Here is a 21240-nt window from a genome sequence, read left to right as displayed (position 1 = left end):
CAAATGGCCACGATCTGAACAAGAATCACAAGATTGTTCATCACGATTCGAACCGAGGCGTGGATGGTGTTTGGATGCCCTGTTTTCTTGCCGAAGATTTCGAGGAAGAGGAGGTCATTAAGTCCTGGAAAGCCAGAGCACTGCCGAGGTACCAGACGGCGGATCCAGCGGCGGCGGCGGCGGCGGCGGCATTCGAAGCGATCGATGGTGGAGGGGAGGCGAAGAAGAAGGATGATCACAAAGAGTTAGACCTTCGCCTTTCTCTTTAAATTTTAAACTAATAATAATTATTGCCATTTTCTACTTGTTTCATTATTTCATTTTCTTAAGTGATCCAGAGATATTAAAAAAATTAAAATTAAATCTCTTAACATTTTCTTCCTTTAGAATCCATAAGATTCTATTTAGTTTAATTTATTAAATTTGAAATTGAATTTTTTTTATTTTTTTAATTGCACTTTTTAAAGTCCTAGGATATATATGAGTATCTGCAATATTAAATATGGAAAATGTATAAATATATATAATATTTAAAGATTTATAAACTAAATTTATAATTTAATTAAAAAGAAGTGTTGAATATTAGTAAAAGGTAATGGGATATATATATATATATATTTATTTATTTATTTTTCTATGGCTTGTGGTCGTTGTGGCTATGGAATGAAATTTCCACTTTATTCTCACGAAACGGCAGCGTTTTACCTCACATGAAGACCACAGCGTCAGAAACAGCCACACTGTGACGTCCTACTCTCTACGTACGCAGAAAATTAATTGTTTTTTTTTTTTTTTTTTTTTTTTACTTCAAACCTTCGACCTATTTGTTATTATTTTTGGCGCTACTCTATATTTTTTTTAATATTTAAAAAATTTATGAGTTTATAAAATTAAATTGAATTTTGTGTTTAATAAAAATTTAATTTTTTTTAAATTCTATATAAGTTTATAAATTCTAAAAAACGTTAAATAAAAAAAAAAGTATATAGGCTAAATTAATAAAAATATCTTTAAATTGTGGATTTTGTCTAAATTAAATATTTATAAAAAAGTTTCAATAATACTTTAAATTTTCGAAAAGTCTAAAAAAAAATACCTTTACAATTAGTTTTTTTTACGGAGACCATTAATTCTTTATTTAAAAAATACTCTAAATTTTAAAAAAATTTATTAATATTTTTCCACGGAAAAAAAATCTTACTTTTTTATTTTTATGTTTGAAAAAATACTTATGTTTTTTTTTATCGTCAAGGAAGAACATTATCTTCTCATAAATTATTAATATTTTTGAAATGTTGGTAAGTTATTTTTAAAGTTTTTGAAAAAAAAGTTAAAATGTTTAAAAGTCTTTTAAATTTTTTTTAAGAATATTAATAAAATTTATAAATGAATTCTTTTAAAAGTTAAAAGGGATGTTTTTGAAATAAAGTATTCCATCCAAACAAACTTTACCATTTTGAAAATTTTTAGATTTATTTTTTAAGTTCAAAGTATTATTAAAACTTTTAAAAATTTAGACATATTTTTTTTAAGACAAAATCCATTTAAGAATATTTTTATTATGATATGAATCGAAAAGATACTTTTTAAAAATGAAATATTTTTTAAATCTTTATAATATTTGCATTAATTACCAAATATTGGTTAATTATGATGAGTAAAGAATGTGTAGAGATATTTGTAGAATGTATTGAATTTTACTTTCATGAATTGCATTAATTAAAAGAATATTAATTTTAGTAACATTTTAAAACATTATATTGGTGAAAATAAATATGTTGGGACTAATTTGGTTTGGGAGGACCACTCATAATGACTGTTACTAATTTCAGTAAAAAATACTTTTACTCCCATAAAGTTACATTCAAATATAATTTATTACAATTTGGTTTATTATGTCAACTTTAAATTTTGTCATAATTTCGTAATTACAAATTCCAAAGAAATTAAGTATAAATTTTTATTATGTTATCACTAATATTTTTAAAATTTATAAATACATTTAGTCTCTGATCATTTTATTTACCTACCTACTTAAAAAAATAATTTATTAAATCTTTTGAATAAAAGTTTGATAAAGATATTGATAATTAAGCATAAGTTTTGAAAACGTGAGCATAAATAACGTCATCAATTAAGAGCTTAGAGATTTAAATCCTAAGCTAAACAAGGACGAGAATAGAGAACATTTTACTCGTTAGCTAAACGAGGATGAGAGCTATGAATCTAAAAAGTAAAGGGTTTCTTTTATTCTTCCTTAGCTAAACGAGGACGAGGATAGAGAATATATTTTTCGTTCCCGTCCCACTTCCACCTCATTTTCCACTTTGCTTTTCATCTTATTCCGATAAACATAATTATTATCATTTTAATATATATATAATTGAATTATTTGAAATTTTTTATAATGTTTTTTTAGATAAATATATATGGATGTGAAATATTATTTTTGTTTTTGTTAGGAAGTTCAATAATTTCTGATTTATTGTTTTGTTAAAACGGCGTCGAATGGTACATTTATGATTTTTGGGCCTAACGTCTTTGTATTTGGGCTTTTAAGCCCAATTGATGTCCAACAAATTTTAGAACGTTACATTTCAAAATTATGTCATTATTACTCTCGAATTATAAATAAAACTTTATTATATAAATTTAGTTAAAAAATATAATTAATACTAAAATATATATATATATATATATAAAAGTTTTTAAAATTAAAAAATGGTTTATGAATAAATAACACGTGAAATTATTTAATTATGTATATATATTTTAATTTTTTTAATAGGATTAAAACTTCAACCTTACGTTACTTTGGAGGGAATATTAGAAAAGGTAAATTTTCTTTTGTTTTGTTTGATTAAGGAAAACATTTACTTTATTTATTCGGAAGTGATATATCATTTATCTCTATTATTTCTTTCATGAGTTATTAATTAAATGCGTTAATTGACCATAGAAAAAAAAAATATATTTTTAATTTTAATTGGTTGAAATTTATACCTTAAAATCTTTAATAATTTAATTTTAATTATTTCATTTACAATTTAATATTATTTATTGTATGAAAATTTAAAGTTATTGGGTTGACATATGAAAAAAATTATGTTTAAGTAATAATTGAAGAGTCTATAATATATGAATAAAGTTGTGTATTTTATCTTGGTAACACATTGATATAAAACTAACAAGGAATCAATATAGAGGAAAACTTTAATACCAAATGATAAGAAATCACTGCAATAGAAGTAATTGTTGAACCAATATTTCATATTAAGATCATTTGAGATTTGAATCACTCCACACCCAAGATATATTATGTCTGAATGATTCTAAACATGCCATCTAAACTTGGTCACTACTTTACAAACATAACATGTATGATTTTATATAGCTTCAAAATGAAAGACATAACCTTATGAGACATTCTAAGAGTTAATTAGCCACTATATAAATGTAAGTTTAAAATAAATAAAGTCTTAAAATACATTAATGAAATACTATAAATCTAATTTATCATCTCTAGAAAATTTGTAACAGAATAAATGCTGGAGTTGATTCTTTTGTAACGTGGCATGAATTGTAACATCTTATGGTAATTTAAACAACAATTTTTTAATATCTTCCCTGAAGTTTATCTTGCATGATTGATGACTTGGTTTATATAAAAAACAATTTGATCCAAATTGTTCATATGAAGACGATGAATTTTTATAGGATTAAACCACCATTATACATTCCGAGAAAAATTAATATTTCACACACTAATTAGGCTTTTTAAGTTGCAGCATAAGACTAGGAACAGAAAAATTAATAAAAAGTCGATTCCAGTAAATGAAACGTTTCAATATTTTCGCTATGTGAATAAAACGTTCATTAACGACGACAATACTAAATTACGCCCAAAATTCATCACATTCACACCTACCAACAAAAAAGAAAAAAAAAAAAAATCACAAAATTAAAGCAACACTAAACCAATTTTCCAATTTTAAGTTCAATTAAAACTTTTATAGATTCTGGTTGACTCTACGAATTCGATTCTTTTCCTTAACTAAAATTAGAGTTCAAGTCAAAGCTGTGTTGTGTTGGTACTATATTATGCAATATGCATTAAAGCTATAAACTTTATGTTCATCAAATGGGTATTAAATGCAGAGAGATCACCGAGACCCATGGAGCATTGAATGCTGAGAGATACAGCTGATTCCTTCTCATGAACAAAACCAAATATCCTTAGAAATTTTATTCTTTTATTTGTTTATGTTTTTTTTGACAGCGAGCTTTCATTTCATACCCCCTTCTGACCCGCTTCTACGTCTACTTCAAATCTACCCTTCCTTCCCTTTCATCCCCCACCGCCCCTTTGCACCTTATATAATCCACCACTTTGCTTCCTTCTCTACGCACCCATTTGCTCTGTTTCTCAGATTTTAGCTTCCATTCACTCAATCATGTAACTCATTTACAGCCCTTTTTCTCCTATACCAATGTCATTCAAGAATCCCAGAACTTGAACTTCGTTTTTTTCCACTTACAAAGTGTTTTTGAACAAAACCCATATTGCAATTATGGAGGAGACTTTTGTTCCTCTTCGTGGAATCAAGAATGATCTTAAAGGGAGGTTAGTGTGCTACAAACAAGACTGGACCAGTGGGTTGAGAGCTGGATATAGGTATCAATATCTCTTCAATGGGTCCTTATTTTTTGCAATTTTGGTTCATTTGGCTTCTGGGGTTGTCTTTTTGTTGATGTTTTCATTGGTTTTTAGGATTTTGGCTCCCACTACTTACATATTCTTTGCCTCTGCAATTCCTGTCATTTCATTTGGTGAACAGTTGGAGAGAAGTACTGGTGAGAGTAGTAGTAACTCATAATCTCTTCTCAATTTCATGTTAGATCTGAAAAAGAGAAGGAAAAACACATGGATTTTGAAGATTTGGATTGATTTTGTGTTCTTAAGTGTTGATTTTTTCTGGTTTTGACAGATGGGGTACTCACTGCTGTTCAAACCTTAGCCTCCACAGCTCTTTGTGGTATCATTCACTCCATTGTTGGAGGTCAACCTTTGCTCATCTTAGGAGTGGCAGAGCCTACTGTTATTATGTATACCTTCATGTTTAATTTTGCGAAGGAACGACCCGAGTTGGGTCGGAATCTGTTTCTAGCATGGAGTGGATGGTATGATTTGCTAATTGCTTCAAAGAAACTAGAATTGGTCTCTAATGACGTTCTTCAATTCTTGTTGTTGACTCAACTTTGTATGAACTTGTGTATCTTTAGGGTGTGTGTTTGGACTGCAGCCTTGCTGTTCTTAATGGCTATATTAGGAGCTTGTTCCATCATTAATCGGTTCACACGTCTCGCTGGTGAATTGTTCGGTATGCTTATAGCAATGCTTTTCATGCAGCAAGCAGTGAAAGTAAGTAAGAAAACTAATAAGCTTAAATCTGTGTAAGAAGAAGCATATGTTGTTATAGTAGTTGAGAGTTTGAGTTTGTTTTAGGGACTCGTGGATGAGTTTCGCATCCCGGAACGGGAAAATGCGACGTTGATCGAGTTTATACCTTCTTGGAGGTTTGCCAATGGGATGTTTGCTTTGGTATTGTCATTTGGCCTTCTACTCACTTCGTTAAGGAGTCGAAAGGCACGGTCATGGCGATATGGATCAGGTATGATCAGGAAGAACACGAAAAGATGAGATGGTCCAGAAAGTTTTTCAAGTTATTTATAGTTTCTCTTTGGCAGGTTGGCTCAGAAGCTTGATAGCAGACTATGGAGTGCCGCTCATGGTTCTTGTTTGGACAGGTATTTCCTATATACCCTCAAAAAGTGTCCCACAAGGAATCCCGAGGCGACTCTTTAGCCCGAATCCGTGGTCTCACGGTGCGTACGAAAATTGGACTGTTATTAAGGTAAGGCTAATCAGTTTTCTACTGATTCTCTGCTTGAATGTACTGACACACTGACTGTTTGTCGCCACAACGTTGCAGGATATGCTCGACGTTCCTGTTAGTTATATCTGTGGTGCTTTCATCCCGGCTACGATGATCGCGGTGCTTTACTATTTCGATCATAGTGTTGCATCTCAACTTGCTCAGCAGAAAGAGTTCAATTTGAGGAAACCATCTTCTTACCATTATGATTTACTTCTATTGGGATTCTTGGTATGCCTTATCTCGAATGTTTTCCTTTCGGCATATGGCTCGTTACATCGATATAACGGTTCAAATCTCGTCTTGTTTCAGACCTTAATATGTGGTCTTCTAGGAATCCCTCCTTCCAATGGTGTCATCCCACAATCTCCGATGCATACGAAGAGCCTGGCTACTCTGAAACACCAGGTAAACTAGTCGGTCCGGTCCTAGTAATCGTTTCCGAGTTACCTTCATAATCTTTTACTAAAAGATTTGTGTTCATTTTGCAGTTGTTGCGGAATAAACTCGTAGAAACGGCACAGAGTAGTATGAGAAAGAATGCGAGCTTGGGTCAGTTGTATAGAAATATGCAAGAAGCATATCAACAAATGCAGACCCCTTTGATCTACCAACAGCCTGCGGTTCGTGTAAGCGACTCGATTTTGTTGATTCTTTTGCGAAATAGTCTCAGATAAACACGAACTTATTTGAATCGTTCACCACGAGTGAAGTGCTTTTCGTATTCTTTTGTACCAAATGCTCCTGAAACTAAGCTATGTAAAAACTTTTAAGCAGGGACTGAATGAGCTAAAGGAGACAACCATTCAAGCAGCTTCTAGTATGGGCAGTTTCGACGCTCCGGTTGATGAGACAATATTCGATATCGAAAAGGAAATCGACGATCTATTGCCTGTTGAGGTGAAAGAACAGCGTGTCAGTAACTTGCTTCAAGCTGCAATGGTGGGAGGATGCGTTGCAGCCATGCCGATCCTTAAAAAGATCCCGACATCGGTTCTATGGGGTTACTTCGCCTTTATGGCTATCGAAAGCTTGCCTGGTAATCAGTTTTGGGAAAGAATCTTGTTGCTCTTCACTGCACCTAGCAGAAGATACAAGTAATTGAAACAGCCACTCCTTTTTCTACCTTCTTCTCAATTTATTTCACCAAGTAACACATAAATTTTTTACTGTCATGTGCAGAGTTCTTGAGGATTACCACGCGACGTTCGTCGAGACCGTGCCGTTCAAGGCCATTGCTCTTTTTACCATTTTTCAAACAGTATATTTGTTCATATGTTTTGGACTAACATGGGTTCCAATTGCTGGGGTGATGTTTCCTCTAATGATTATGCTCCTTGTCCCTGTAAGACAATACCTTCTTCCCAAGTTTTTCAAAGGTGCACATCTCCAAGATCTCGATGCAGCCGAATTCGAAGAAGCGCCAGCTTTACCGTTTAATCTTGCAACGGTAACATAACCGTTTAGTTTTTCGATATATAATTACTAATCACCAAGCTGATTGACATGTTTGATACTAATGTGTGAACAGGAAGCCGAGCTCGGTGCAGGAGCATCGTTCGGTGGGGACAGAGAGATTTTAGACGAGGTTATCACTCGTAGCCGTGGTGAATTTAGGCATATTAGCAGTCCTAAAATCACAAGCTCCACGACAACGCCAATGTGTGACCGAAAAAGTATCGATAGCCCTCGTCGCTCTTTCAGCCCTCGGGTGAGCGAGCTAAGAGGAGAGCCGAGTCCTCGAGCCAGTGGAAGAGGAACACCGGGTCAGAGAAGTGCAGAAGCTAAGCCATCCAGTTTGGGAAAGAGCCCTCTTAAGAACACAGCATCAAAGTAGTAGATGCAGAAAGAATGTTGTAAAATTCTCCCTCTGATATTAAGTTTTAGTTAAGTTTATTATTATGTTCATAAAGATTTGTAATAATTCAAGTATGTTTTTGTTTCATGAGTTGATAAGAACGTTCAACAACACCAAATCGAAACATCGAGAAAGAAAACATTTTACACGAACACGTCGTAATAGAAGTTACTATTGAAGTCAACTTCGAACCGTGTTTTCAAAGGTCCAAACACGACATGAACCATAGAACAAACTTTAAATTCAACTTGGTTTAGTTAAATGTAACAATTGGGAGCGTCGAGCCTAATCATTAAATCGACGTCTCAAAGTTTTGGACGACTCGAACGACTAGAATAAAGATACTAGGTTATTGAGACGAGACTAACGTCATAAACGATCACTTTCTTGAATCTCTATACTGCGATGATAGTGGGCAGATAAAATAATAATAATAAAAAAAAACCAATAATTATGTAAAAGAAGGAATATTCCTTGCTTATATATTATTCTCTCCTTCTCTTTATTTATATATATAAATAAAGAAGAATAATAAGACAAAAAAGAAATAAAATAAAAAGAATAGTTTGCATTTATGTGATCAATATTCATTACTTAAATAATACATTAAAAAAGGGGAGAGTTGACTTTTAATTCAATAAATAAATAAATAAATAAATAAATAAATAAATAAAGTGCAATTAAGATTATATCAATAATGTGAATTTTATTATTGAGAAAAATAGCTCATCCCCATGTGCCTTTATTTTAACAACTCATTTTTGTAAATAATTTAATCTTCCATTTTCTACTCATTAAACCCATATCTAAATTACATGTTAATTTTATTCCAATGTAAAAAAAATTTAAAAAAAAAAATTAAAAGAGAAATCCTAATTAATTATATATATATATATATATATATATATATATATATATATATATATATATATATATATATATATATATATTTAAATCATAGTTTGAGTATATATTAAAATAAATTATTTAATAAAAACAAGACAAGTGTCGAATAAATTGAGATGGATTTAGAAATTAAAAAAGTCAAATATTATTTATGAAGAGGGTGATAGGAACGTAGGACGTAAGCCATAATTTATTGTATTTATATGTTTACTATACATAATAATTATTATTAAGTTAAATTACTAAATTCTGAAATTTTTGTTTATTTGACCTTTAAATAATTATTAATTGGTTTTTTTTAATATGAAATAAATAAAAATTGAGGAATTAAATTTATAATTTAATAAAAATAAATTATGTTATCTTCTTGTTAGTCCAGCTAGACGATTAGGTAGGCGTGGAGGGTTGATGTAATGCCCAAAACAAAATTGAAATGGAATAATTAAATATTTTATTATCAATTTTCCATTTAAATAATTCATATTTTATATTTAACGATTAATATTAGACTCCTGACTTATTATTATTATTTTATTTATTTCTATAATGTCTATTTTTTCATATTTCTTTCAATTATTGATTTTTTTTTTTAAAAAAATAATTATGAAACAAGTCTTCTATAATTTATTAAAATTACCAAACTATTGTTTTTAAAATCCTATTATGAAGGTCGGTGATGTTGATTAATGATTTTTGTGGTGGCCAATTAAAAAGTTAATTTTATGTTTATAATAATACAATAAACCATTTTTAAAACCACTGATTTTTAAAATAAATAAATTATTGTCCAATAACTTTTTAAAAATACTTTTCTTTCTTTTCTTCTTAAAATAATAATTAAAGAGAAAAGTCAACACTTTAGTGGGAGTGAGATTTGTGATGTTTTTTTCATCATGTTAGGGTTAGTGCATCTAGTAAACAACTATCGAGTATTATATTGTCGTAAACTTTTAATAAACGAAAGGTATATAAATAAACCTAAGAACACTTTTAAATGAAAGATATTTTAAAGATAAAATAGCTGAGAAAGACTTGAAAAAATTGAAAGTCAGTATTAATATTAGTAGACTCAGTCATAAAAATGCATGGTTTGCATAAAAAAGAACGAAAAGCAAAAGGGTTTGAATGATTATGGTGCTTTCTTATTGCTTTATTTGACACTTTGATTATTAATTAACATTATAATAAATAAGGATCTTCATTTAAAACTCTTCTTTATTGTTAAGGAATAAAAGGTATCTACCAAACAATCCAACATCAAAAATTCATATAAATATATGTAACTAATTATTAATATAATAAAAAAATTCTTATAATCACGAGGAATCGGAAGAAAATCAAGTGATTTCTTGAAACGTGGCTCCATTATTAGAACGATGATGACGATGGTGATAAAAGGAGGAATACTCGAACGTTCAAATGTGCATCACTAATTCAAAGCTTTTTCTTATTAAACTTTTATATGATCACTATGCATTTGAAATGATATTGTCTACCACAATCCCCTTTGCTTCTTTAATATTGTAAATTGTGAGGCAAAGAGAAGATTATAGGCATATGGTTTTAAATAAATCTCAGCCATTCATTTTTATTTAATAATTATAATTTTATTGTTCAAAGTGAAATGATTATAAATTTGTGGTTTCATGTTTCTTCTTCCAAAATGTGGAGGTTTATATCATATCTAATCAATAAAAGCTTTTATGTCAAAATATGAAATTATTTTGTGCAGATTGTAAGAAATGATCATAATTTGATTAAAAAAACATGTCGACTTGATAACGTTACCTATTCTTCGCTTTTAAGAGTGAAGACTATCTCTACACACCAACACAAGTCCTTCCCGCTCCAAGTAGAGCTTGCTTAACCATGAAGTTCTTATGATTGAGTCACCGAAAAGGAAGATGCATCTTGTTGGTAAAGGTAATGACTTTCGATTCTTTTAAGTCATTCTTAGCAATCATATCCTCAAGATCTCTCTCATTCGGATGTGGTCTTGATTTATGTACTCCTTCCTTTACTCGAGTGTCATATGCCCACCAGCATCTACGTTGGTTTGTCCCTAAACCACATCTTACTGGGAGAGGTACCATTCCAATACTATTTGTAACAATTCATACCTAAAATTCTGATTAGGATTCAAAATTCAAATTCGACACCTGATGGCCCCAGCATTTTCCCGCATTCCCTGCAACATGGACATGCTATCTAGTCCTCGCTTCTAAGAGTAAAGACTATCCTCACAGACTAACATGAGTCCTTCCTGCTCCAAGTAAATGACAATTAACCATCAAGGTCTTATGATTGAGTCACTGAAAAATAAGGTGCAATTTGTTAATATAGTCAGTGACTTTCAATTCTTTTAAACCATTCTTAGTTATCCTATTCTTAGAATCCATCTTCCTTCACTCGAGCCTCACATACAGACCTCAAGTTTACAAGTTTTGTCTAATACATTAGTGAAATTTAGAGTATCGTTAGACACTTGAAAATTCTGAAGATAAACTTGTTATTCAACGTTAAGCACAAATTTTTCATCGACTAAACTTGAAAATAATAAACACGATGAGGTTGAACGAGCACGTTATTATTAAGATGAAAAGACTTAAAATTTAGATGGAAGAAGAAGAAAGATTAAGCTAAAGCATGAAAAGTTGGCGAAGTGTAAGTTGAGGAGTGGAGAAATGGGCAGATAAGATAGCGGAAGCCACAACACGATTGGCAGCTTCACTGTAATGAACTCCATCCCAAACGATAGCTTTGGAAGGGTTGGCGCAGATGGAGTACCCCGGTTGCCCACATGTTGCCTTCACGTTGTAATTATTTGGCGCCCCTCCGTACCCACAACATGCCATCAATGCCTTCTCAAACCCTTTCACAAAAACCAAAACATTCTCTCAAAAAAGTCCTTAAATTTACTCACAATTTTGTTCGAGATTTCATACCGTATGCGTCGGGATGGGCGAAGAGATTATATTTGATGGTGTATACGTCGACGTAGACAACGATGGCATCCTTAAATTGAGATCGTAGGTCTTTGCACACATTTTTAAGGTCTTTATTGAAGGATTTGGCGACTTGATTGTGAACCTTAAGGCACCCAATTTGGTCAATATCCTTGTGGGTGTGGGGATGCAATGCCAGCTCTTTTGGAGAGCAGCCTAATGGTGCTGTGTTGTGTATCCAAAATTTTCTTCCACCATTTGCATATAGATTCTGTACACAATGTTGTAAGTTGTGTGTTTCAAATATTAAAAATAGTTGCACATGATCCAAAAGATTCCTTGTCATAATTAAAAAAGAGTGCAAGTTGGTGTATTGTTAAGGGTTCACCTGAATGGCTAGCTTGATTTCTGCAAGAAAAGATGGGATCTTTTGGGCCACTGGTTTGTAGGTTAAATTTGATGCATAAAGGGCAACTAAGAGGTCATTCTGACCAATGTCAATCATGTATACTCCTTTCTTAAACCCTTCTTCATCCATTATGTTCTTAGTTTTACCTGCCACAAACCCGTCTACATTAGATACTTGATAACGAAACAAAGAAATTTATAGGTCGTAGAAGTAGGGATTCGAAATTGTTATTGTAACAGCTTAAATCCACTGCAAACTGTTCTCTTTCAACTTCCCCCTCAAGATCTTTAAAAACACGTTTGTAAGGGAGAGGTTTCACACCCTAATAAAAAATGTTTCGTTCCCCTTTCCAACCGAAGTGGGATCTCGCTGGCACACCGCCCGATGTCTAGCTCTGGTACCATTTGTAACAACCCAAGCCCATTGCTAGCAGATAATGTTCTTTTGAGCTTTCCGTTTCAAGGTTTCCCTTAAGGTTTTTAAGATGCAGGGAAAAGTTTCTACACCCTATAAAGAATTTATTCCCCTCTCGAAATTGATGTGGGATCCACAATCCACCCTCCTTCGAGGCCCAACGTCTTCGCTGATACTCATTTCCCTCTCTAATCAATGTGGAATTTCATAATCCACCCCCTTTAGGGCTCAGCGTCCTTGTTGACACACCGCCTAGTGTCCAGCTACCGCTAGCAAATATTGTCCTATTTTGACTTTTCTTTTCGGGGTTCTCCTCAAGGTTTTTAAAACGCATATGCTACAGAGAGATTTCCACACCCTCATAAAGAATATTTCGTTCTTCTCTCTAACCTACGTGGGATTTCACAGTTATCAAACTAGATCACAAAAAAAGAAAAAAGAAAAAAAAAAAGGGAGAAATTAAAATAGAAAGGAAAAACATATACCTAATGATTGAAGGTGAAGAGAACGGTTTTTGAAGTGAATGAATTGGCGAATTTGAACATCAAGAGCAAAAGGAACAAACTGTGGAAGTGTAGTTGCTCCACTCACTGCAAAGTTCACTCCACTTGTAAAATTTGGAGCTAAGGACTCCAAATATGGACTCAAATAGCTTAGTTTCAAGTCTTCACCTGAACACCAAAACATCAAACATCAAACATCAAACATTTCACTGCCTAATCTGAAACAAACCCTACTAAATAGTATGGAACTCACAGAAGAAGTCAATTATGAGGCGACCGTCACCGAAGCGCCCGGTACCACGATGGAAGAAGGTAATGCCGTGGGGGAGGCCGATGGGGAGTCCAGTCCCAGCAACAACACCACCGGTATCGGAGTTCGAGTCGCCGAAGTTGATCAAAGTTGGCGGTGTAGGGGTGCAGCTTGTTGATGGAATGAATATGGCAAGAGAAATTACACAAACCCAAAATGGATTATGCTTTGGATCAAACATTAATGTTGTTGTTGTTCTTGATCTTGATTTCCTCATTTTTATTTGTTCTTACTGAAATTGATTGGTGTTTGCTTTGTAGATCTCCACACTATTATTATTATTATTATTATTATTATTTTCTTTTCAAAATTAAAAAAGAAAAGAGAAGAGTTTAGGGTTTAACCCAAGTTGCTATTAAATTAAGATTATCTGCTGGCAGGAGTTGACTTTTTTGTCGGATTTGATTCAACCTTGTTGGAATTCTTATTTGAATTTTGACTTTCACACCAACTTAATTTTTCGCACAAACTGTGTAATCCTTCTTTTGGATATAATAATGTTATTTCAGACTTCAGTTAAAATATTTATTTTATCGACAAAAAAAAAAAAATAATAATAATAAAATGGGCCTTGTACAGGGTTGTTCAGGCCTAGTCTTAGTCTGTCTTGGGCTTGGGCTTCGGCTTGAGATCTGTCTTGGGCTTGGGATTGGACTTGAGATCTATCTTGGGCTTGGTCTTGGGCTTGAGATCTGGTCCAGACTTCCATCTACTTCGTTTCTGAGTTGAAATTTACCTTTTTAGGAAGCCTTAGAAATATGAGAGGTTTTGAATATATATATATATATATATATATATATATATATATATATATATATATATATATATATATATTTTGTTTCTTTTCATACGTCATTGCTTTTCCAGGTATTGTAAGATCCCACATCGATCGAAAGGGAACGAAACATTCTTTATAAAGGTGTAGAAACTTCTCTCTAGTAGATGCATTTTAAAACGGCGAGGCTAACGACGATATGTAGCAAGCCAAAGTGGACAATATCCGTTACAAATGGTATTAGAGCAAGACGCCAAATGGTGTGCCAACGAGAACACTGGGCTCCCAAGGGAGGTGTATTGTAAGACTGGATTAGTTGGAAATGAGAATGAAGCATTTCTTACCAGAGTGTGGAAACCTCTCTCTAATAAGCACGTTTTAAAATCGGAAGATTAACAATGTAAAACACCAAAATGAACAATATCTATGAGCGCACTAATCTTGATAGGTTAAACGTCTCCTGTTTTGGGTAAAAGTAAAAGTAAAAAAAGAAGAGGATAATGATGTAAAAATTGATGTAGAAGTGACTTGTGCATGCTTCTCATTTGATTCCCTAGAACATCACTTTTTCAAATTACTGTCTCTAAAAGTTCAAGCATCATACTTTCATTACAATTCCAACCCTATTCTTTTTCTTTTATTCCCAACCACAACAAAATGAACCCACACACAATAATTAAGGAATATGTTTTTTTTTTTTTTTGTTTATTTGGAAGAAAATAATCCAGAGCATGCCGAGTCACTATCATAGGTCACTATCATAGGTATAATGTAACCTCTTGATGCGGAACCATTCATTTAAAACAATCTCATAGTACGATATCATTGACTTGTACGTATGTATAAGAGTCTTAAGATAAAACAACAAAAGGTATTCAAAGCAAAATAATATAAAACCAAAGAAGAAAATTAAAACAATGCCCTAAACTAATATAAGATACACTACCCTATGTAGGTTCTATGGTCCTTGATGCAACTACTCTATGCAGATCATTGGATGTGAATTTACTACTCTACACATGGTCTCCATGTGTGAAGATGGATGCACCAAACAGTTCGCACACCCCCTAAGCATCTTATTGGTTGGGCTAGCGTCTTTGGTGTTGTTATCGACACTTGAAAGGAATAGCGACCGTCGTAACATAATCATACATATCATGACCTAACATAATCCTGTCACATCATGTCATGGTCCATAATCTATCTTAATTCATCGAGGCATAATATGTTACCCACTCACATTTCTAAGGTTACTTAACATATCTAGGATTACTTAACATATCATCGCAATATATTATAGCATTGAAACATATCATATCATAATACATAACAAACATATCATATCATAATATATAACAAACATATGACACATGTAGAGACATTAGACACGTGTCATCATAAAGAAAACTCTTCTAATCACATCGATAGTAGAGCCGGTTACTTGGTTTTGGCTCTACTTGGTTCGCCTTAGCTGAAGTACTCACTAGTAATCAAACCAGATGACACATGCAGAGACATTAAACACGTGTCATCATAAAGAAGACAACTCTTCTAATCACATCCATAGTAGAGCCAGTTACTTGGTTTTGGCTCTACTTGGTAGGATGAAGACAACTCTTCTAATCACATCCATAGTAGAGCCAGTTACTTGGTTTTAGCTCTACTTGGTTTTGGCCTTAACTGAAGTACTCACTAGTAATCAAACCGCTTCAGTCTTGAAATTTGTGGACGTGGCTCTACTTGGTTTTGGCTCTACTTGGTAGGATGAAGACAACTCTTCTAATCACATCCATAGTTGGCTCTACTTGGTAGGATGAAGACAACTCTTCTAATCACATCCATAGTAGAGTCAGTTACTTGATTTTGGCAAGTAGAGCCAGTTACTTGGTTTTAGCTCTACTTGGTTTTGGCCTTAACTGAAGTACTCACTAGTAATCAAACCGCTTCAGTCTTGAAATTTGTGGACGTGGCTCTACTTGGTTTTGGCTCTACTTGGTAGAGCCAGTTACTTGGTTTTGGCTCTACTTGATTGGTTTTGGCTCTACTTGATTTTGGCCTTAACTGAAGTACTCACTAGTAATCAAACCGATTCAGTCTTGAAATTTGGGACGTGCTTTGTCCTATTATAAATGTTCACCTAATTGCTTTAATAAATCCAATGCACAAATTCGAGTCCACGAATTGTTTCTTCTTCACATGACCGTCTAGGTCTATTTTCGTATAGTCGAAATCGTGTTTTCGTTTCTTTCTTTATTTCTATATTTCTTTCTTTCTTTATTTCTATATGCACCGTTACAAATTAGGCCAGCCTTATGAGTCCCTTCAAAGTGAGTAAGAAACACAAAAGGGAAAACAAAAACCTAAAAGTTATACACAAATCTCTCAAACATGATCTTTACTACATCATACATTAAAAACATCATCAGTTCTTTCCACTTACCCATCTCCCAAAAAAACAAAAAACAAAAAACAAAAAACAAACCGAATAAACAAATAAAATAAAACAACTAATTATTACATCATCATTCTACTATTATCATTATTAATATATACTTGTCTCTCCCATTCAGATTCAGCTCCCTCCGCCCCCATCAAGCAGCTGACGGCGCCGACACAAACTGAACAGGTCCAGCTTCGGACAGAGCACAGATAAAAGGTTGCATGTTCACGACATCTCCGTCCGCCTCCGCCTCCGCCGACGACGTTGGTGGCTTATAGTCCAAAGAGGAGTCGTTGTAGATATCCCACCATTTGTCAACCAGCATTTTTATGTCATCCCTTTGCATGTTCTCCTCCTCCCCCGTATACCTCCATGGCTTCGATCCCTACCCACCCACAACCTCAATTTTCAGCACATATTCAAACAATTCAGAATTCAACTCAAATAACAACAACACTCACCGCTGCACAATAATGAACAACTTTCGCCCGACCCAGCTCCACGTTCTCCGGGTGACGCCAAAGCATTGCCAATACCAAATTGAAATCCAAAGGAATTGGCTTATACACATCCTGGAAATACATATTCAAGAAGTCCTGGAAAAAAAAGAAAAAAAAAAAAAAAAAAAAACTGAGAGCTTATGCTTCAACAGAAACTATCATACCATAGTAGAGAGTCGTGATTCTCGACTTAAGTAGTCAATTACCTGCTCGGCAAAGGGGGTGGGAGGGGTGGCTTTGAGGGTATTTAAAAGATCATGATACATGGCAAGGCCGGGCTCGAAAACAAACATGCCGGCGTTGAAGTAGAGCGGCGGCGGAGGGTAACCCAGATCGTGGGGCCATTGGACCTTGTTGGGGCACTGCTGGCAGTAGCCGATCCGGTACTGGGGAGTGTGGCTCCATGTCTTTTCACAGAAGCAGTCCATCACGGCGTACAAATGGCCGTCCGGCAACTCGAATAGCTCGTCTATGTTCTCGTAAACTTGAATGTCTCCATCCAAATACACCATTTTATCGTACTCCACGAACTGATCAATTAAAAATTTCAATTAATTTTTGAAATTTTTAAAATTATAAAATAAATTAGAATTAATCAGATCCTAAATTTAAGAATTAATAAGGAAAAAGAATGGAAATAAACCTCCCAGATACGGAGCTTGGAATAATTGATGACATAATAAGCCATAGCGAACCGGGTCTGGTTTTCAGGTGGGTAAACCGGTTCGATCTCCTTAACTATACATCCTTGCGACTCCAGAATCCTCCGGTGGTCCACGGGGACGTCCGGTAAGACGGCGACGACAAGTGGGTACATGGAGTTCACCTTTCGGAGGCCCTTGGCCAGTCCGACGACGCCTTTCACATAGTCGCCATCGCCGGCCAAGAACGTGACGTACGCCCGCCGTGGTAGCCGGTGCCCTCCACCTCCGGGCATTTTCACTGGAGCTCCGGTGGTGTGGACTAGTTCGGGTGCCATTCTAAAGAGATTACAAAGAGAAATGCGTGAGGAGAGAGAAAAAAAAGAACCGTCGCGTTGAGGGGTTTGGCGGTGGTGGAGACCGGTGGTTGCGAGGCGTTTAAATAAGCGTTGGATGAAGGGGGGGAGTGAGGAGGGAGATGGTTGGATGGGTTACACGTGGGTTGGGATATGATCCAACGGTGGAGGGGAGGAGTTAGTGAAGGTTCTGGATGACGCCACTGGGCGCTGTGACGGGGAAGACACTAGAAAGCAGAACACAGAATCTGGACTTTAAGAGTAAAATAAATTTAAAGTTTTTAATTTTATTAGGTGTAAATTATAAATTTCATTTAATTACTTAATCTATTAAAATTTTAAAATAATTTAGTACCTAAATTATTGCTTTATTGAATAAAGGTAGAGAGAGTAAATATGACAAAATATTTTCATATTTCCAATTTTGCCCTGGTAAATTCCAACCTTTTGAACGTGAATTAGGGAATATTGAGGACATTTTGTGACCAAATTGGGAATTTTGTAAGCTAAAGAGAATAAAAGGTTATTAATTGATGGATTTGTAATTTTTAAAGTAAGAAATTAAAGAAGAAAAAAAACAATCCTCAAACTAGATCTTTTAAACTCAAATAATTCCTAAATTATATAATAATACCAAATTAAATGATTAATTAACCAACTATACAACATGAAAGTCACAACAATATACATAACATGACACAAACAAACGTAATGTAACATAACTTATGTCATAGCATGACATAACATATACATGTCAAACAGTCACAAAATAAGGCAGGTAGAAGGGCTATAGAGCAGGCACTGGCATACTTAGCTTCAAATAATTTAATTAGCTAGAAAGTAGTCATACTAAACTTAAGGATCTTTGAAAGTATAAAAAATGCCTCTCGAAGAGTCGAAGATAGTAGGAAAAGGTCCAAACGTATCAAACCCAAGTCGAATCAGTTGAGAATCCAACTGTACTCTACGAGTGTAGGATGAAACGGATGAAACGGAGCACGAGAATGAAATACTATTCAATATCAATAATATTTAATCATTTTTTTAATTTGAATTAGCTTATAAGCATATTATTTAAAATCTAATAATGGAATAATAGGTATACAAAGCCAAAATCCACGAGTCTGTTCAAGGCAGCCACGTGGCTAGTGTTTGTGGCTCAGGTTTCCCACGTCATGAAATGGTAAGTTTTCAGATATGGACACGTGGCCGCTTTATGGGTATATCCCATCACTTCTTTTGCAGCTGTCCTTTTTGAGGAAATTACAGTTTTGGACATTTCTTGATCTTTCTCACACGTGCCTACATCTGACACTAACGCTTCACACGAAATATCTCATGTGTCTAAACTTTCTAGAAGCTATTTTAATTTATTATTATTTTTTTTATGGTTTTAATTATGTTGAATTTTTAAATTTTGTCTAGGAAACAAAATTAAATTTAACTCTAAATTTGTTAAAATTTTAGAAGGAATATCAGAAACTTAAGTAATGGTTGGATGGTAAGAACAGTTAAAAACAAAACAAAATAAAATAAAATAAAATTAGTCGATTAATTTAAATAGAATAAAAAAAAACTGATTTATGAGAAATCACAATCCTTCCCTAAAATATTTCAACTAACATTTTCTAAACAGTTATTCTTCATCTTGCAATCCTACCAACCCTCTTCAAATGACTATTTTCTCTCTTGCAATCTTTTTGACCAATCATCTTGAAACGGTTAGACCAATCATTTTTAAACAGGTAGACCAATCCTCTTCAAACCTTTGTACCGACCAATCCTCTTAGAACGGCTATTCCTCCTCTTGCAAACCTTTCGACCGACCAATCCTCTTCAAACCGGGTAGACCAATCCTCTTCAAACGGGTAGACCAATCCTCTTCAAACGGGTAGACCAATCCTCCTCTTCAAACGGGTAGACCAATCCTCCTCTTCAAACGGGTAGACCAATCCTCCTCTTCAAACCTTTGAACCGACGAATCCTCTTGCAAACCTTTAGATTGACCAATCCTCTTCAGTAGGGGGTAGACCAATCCTCTTCAAACGGGTAGACCAATCCTCCTCTTCAAACGGGTAGACCAATCCTCCTCTTCAAACGGGTAGACCAATCCTCCTCTTCAAACCTTTGAACCGACGAATCCTCTTGCAAACCTTTAGATTGACCAATCCTCTTCAGTAGGGTAGACCACTTCTTGCAAACCTTTGGACCGACCAATCCTCCTCTTCAATCTGTGGACCAATCATCCTCTTCAAACGGGTAGACCAATCCTCCTCGTCCAAACCTTCCTCGTCCAAACCTTTGGACCGACCAATCTTCTTCAAGCTGGTAGACCAATCCTCTTCAAACGACTATTCCTCCTCTTGCAAACATTTGGACCGACCAATCCTCTTCAAATGGTAGACCAATCCTCTTCAAATGGTAGACCAAATTCATCCTCTTACGACCCTTTCGACCATCCCTATTCAAACAATTATTCCAACCGTTATTCCTCCTCTTGGGACATCCTTATTCAAACAGTTATTCCCCTCCTCTTGCGACAACCCTATTCAAACCGTTATTCCCCTCTTCTTGCGACAACTCTCTTCAAACTGTTATTCCTCTTCAACAGTTATTTTTACCCTCTTCAAACACATATTTCTCCTCGCGACAACTCTCTTCAAACTGTTATTCCTCTTCAACAGTTATTTTTACCCTCTTCAAACACATATTTCTCCTCTTAAGACAACCTTCAACAGTTATTTTTACCCTCTTCAAACACATATTTCTCCTCTTAAGACAACCTTCTTCAAACCGTTATTTCTTTTCAACTGTTATTTTTACACTCTTCAAACAGTTATTCCTCCTCTTGCAACAACTCATACCAACCCTTTCAACTGTTATTTTTACCCTCTTCAAACAGTTATTCCTCCTCTTACAACAACTCATACCAACCCTCTTCAAACGGCTCTTCCTCATCTTACAATTCTTTCGACCAACCCTCATCAAAGAGTTATTCCTCCTCTTATGACAACCCCGTTCAAACAGTTATTTCTCTTCAACTGATATCTTTTCAAACAGTTATTTCTCTTCAACTGATATCTTTTCAAACAGTTATTCCTCTTCAATAAATATGTTTATTTTACGACAACCCTCTTCCACACTTATCCCTCTGCAACAGATATTTTTTCAAACTGTTGTCCCCCTGCAACAGATATTTTTTCAAACAGTTGTCCCCCTCCAACAGATATTTTTTCAAACAGTTGTC

The 21240-nt window shown here is 34.2% G+C and overlaps 3 protein-coding genes across 6 annotated transcripts; 1 reads left to right on the top strand and 2 right to left on the bottom strand.

The window, feature by feature from the left end:
- The first annotated feature begins 4179 nt into the window (after positions 1-4179).
- LOC111790751 (boron transporter 1) lies at positions 4180-7881 on the top strand. Of its 2 annotated transcripts, none has more exons than XM_023671783.2 (12): positions 4180-4675; positions 4772-4854; positions 4989-5181; positions 5284-5422; positions 5507-5672; positions 5749-5915; positions 5994-6167; positions 6249-6344; positions 6428-6559; positions 6714-7033; positions 7119-7386; positions 7468-7881. In XM_023671783.2, the coding sequence occupies exons 1-12, from the start codon at positions 4572-4574 to the stop codon at positions 7771-7773; spliced, it is 2148 nt and encodes a 715-aa protein (XP_023527551.2). In that variant the 5' UTR covers positions 4180-4571; the 3' UTR covers positions 7774-7881. The 2 variants fall into 2 exon arrangements, with proteins under 2 accessions (XP_023527551.2, XP_023527550.2); XM_023671782.2 differs by having other exon boundaries at positions 4181-4675; positions 6428-6565.
- Positions 7882-11312: 3431 nt separating this feature from the next.
- LOC111791862 (GDSL esterase/lipase At3g62280-like) lies at positions 11313-13522 on the bottom strand. Its single transcript, XM_087122777.1, has 5 exons — positions 13225-13522; positions 12954-13139; positions 12034-12200; positions 11646-11916; positions 11313-11572 (listed from the first exon to the last, which is right to left on the bottom strand). Exons 1-5 carry the CDS (start codon positions 13496-13498, stop codon positions 11340-11342), a joined length of 1131 nt encoding a protein of 376 aa, XP_086978903.1. The 5' UTR covers positions 13499-13522; the 3' UTR covers positions 11313-11339.
- Positions 13523-16436: 2914 nt separating this feature from the next.
- On the bottom strand, positions 16437-18062 carry LOC111790753 (galactinol synthase 1). Of its 3 annotated transcripts, none has more exons than XM_023671784.2 (4): positions 17640-18062; positions 17161-17526; positions 16958-17068; positions 16437-16881 (listed from the first exon to the last, which is right to left on the bottom strand). In XM_023671784.2, the coding sequence occupies exons 1-4, from the start codon at positions 17973-17975 to the stop codon at positions 16648-16650; spliced, it is 1047 nt and encodes a 348-aa protein (XP_023527552.2). In that variant the 5' UTR covers positions 17976-18062; the 3' UTR covers positions 16437-16647. The 3 variants fall into 3 exon arrangements, with proteins under 3 accessions (XP_023527552.2, XP_086978936.1, XP_023527553.2); XM_087122810.1 differs by having other exon boundaries at positions 17203-17526; XM_023671785.2 differs by having other exon boundaries at positions 16958-17092; positions 17203-17526; positions 17640-18061.
- Positions 18063-21240: the final 3178 nt, after the last annotated feature.

The sequence above is a fragment of the Cucurbita pepo genome, chromosome 3, assembly GCF_057944985.1.
Source record: "Cucurbita pepo subsp. pepo isolate OVF chromosome 3, ASM5794498v1, whole genome shotgun sequence".
Lineage (NCBI taxonomy): Eukaryota > Viridiplantae > Streptophyta > Magnoliopsida > Cucurbitales > Cucurbitaceae > Cucurbita > Cucurbita pepo.
The sequence above is the reverse complement of the archived record's forward strand: the minus strand, read 5'-3'. Positions and strand labels throughout refer to the sequence as shown.

Bases quoted from the DNA above. Each gene is read 5' to 3' on its own strand.
- LOC111790751 (XM_023671782.2), top strand. From the start codon at position 4,572: ATGGAGGAGACTTTTGTTCCTCTTCGTGGAATCAAGAATGATCTTAAA. The intron at 5,673-5,748 runs GTATGATCAGGA...TCTCTTTGGCAG, and splicing joins GTCATGGCGATATGGATCAG to GTTGGCTCAGAAGCTTGATA. The intron at 6,345-6,427 runs GTAAACTAGTCG...TTCATTTTGCAG, and splicing joins TGGCTACTCTGAAACACCAG to TTGTTGCGGAATAAACTCGT.
- LOC111790753 (XM_023671784.2), bottom strand. From the start codon at position 17,975: ATGGCACCCGAACTAGTCCACACCACCGGAGCTCCAGTGAAAATGCCC. The intron at 17,527-17,639 runs GTTTATTTCCAT...TTAATTGATCAG, and splicing joins CCAAGCTCCGTATCTGGGAG to TTCGTGGAGTACGATAAAAT. The intron at 17,069-17,160 runs GTATGATAGTTT...ATGTATTTCCAG, and splicing joins AATCACGACTCTCTACTATG to GATGTGTATAAGCCAATTCC.
- LOC111791862 (XM_087122777.1), bottom strand. From the start codon at position 13,498: ATGAGGAAATCAAGATCAAGAACAACAACAACATTAATGTTTGATCCA. The intron at 13,140-13,224 runs GTGAGTTCCATA...TTTGGTGTTCAG, and splicing joins CCTCATAATTGACTTCTTCT to GTGAAGACTTGAAACTAAGC. The intron at 12,201-12,953 runs GTATATGTTTTT...GGTTTGTGGCAG, and splicing joins TCTTCACCTTCAATCATTAG to GTAAAACTAAGAACATAATG.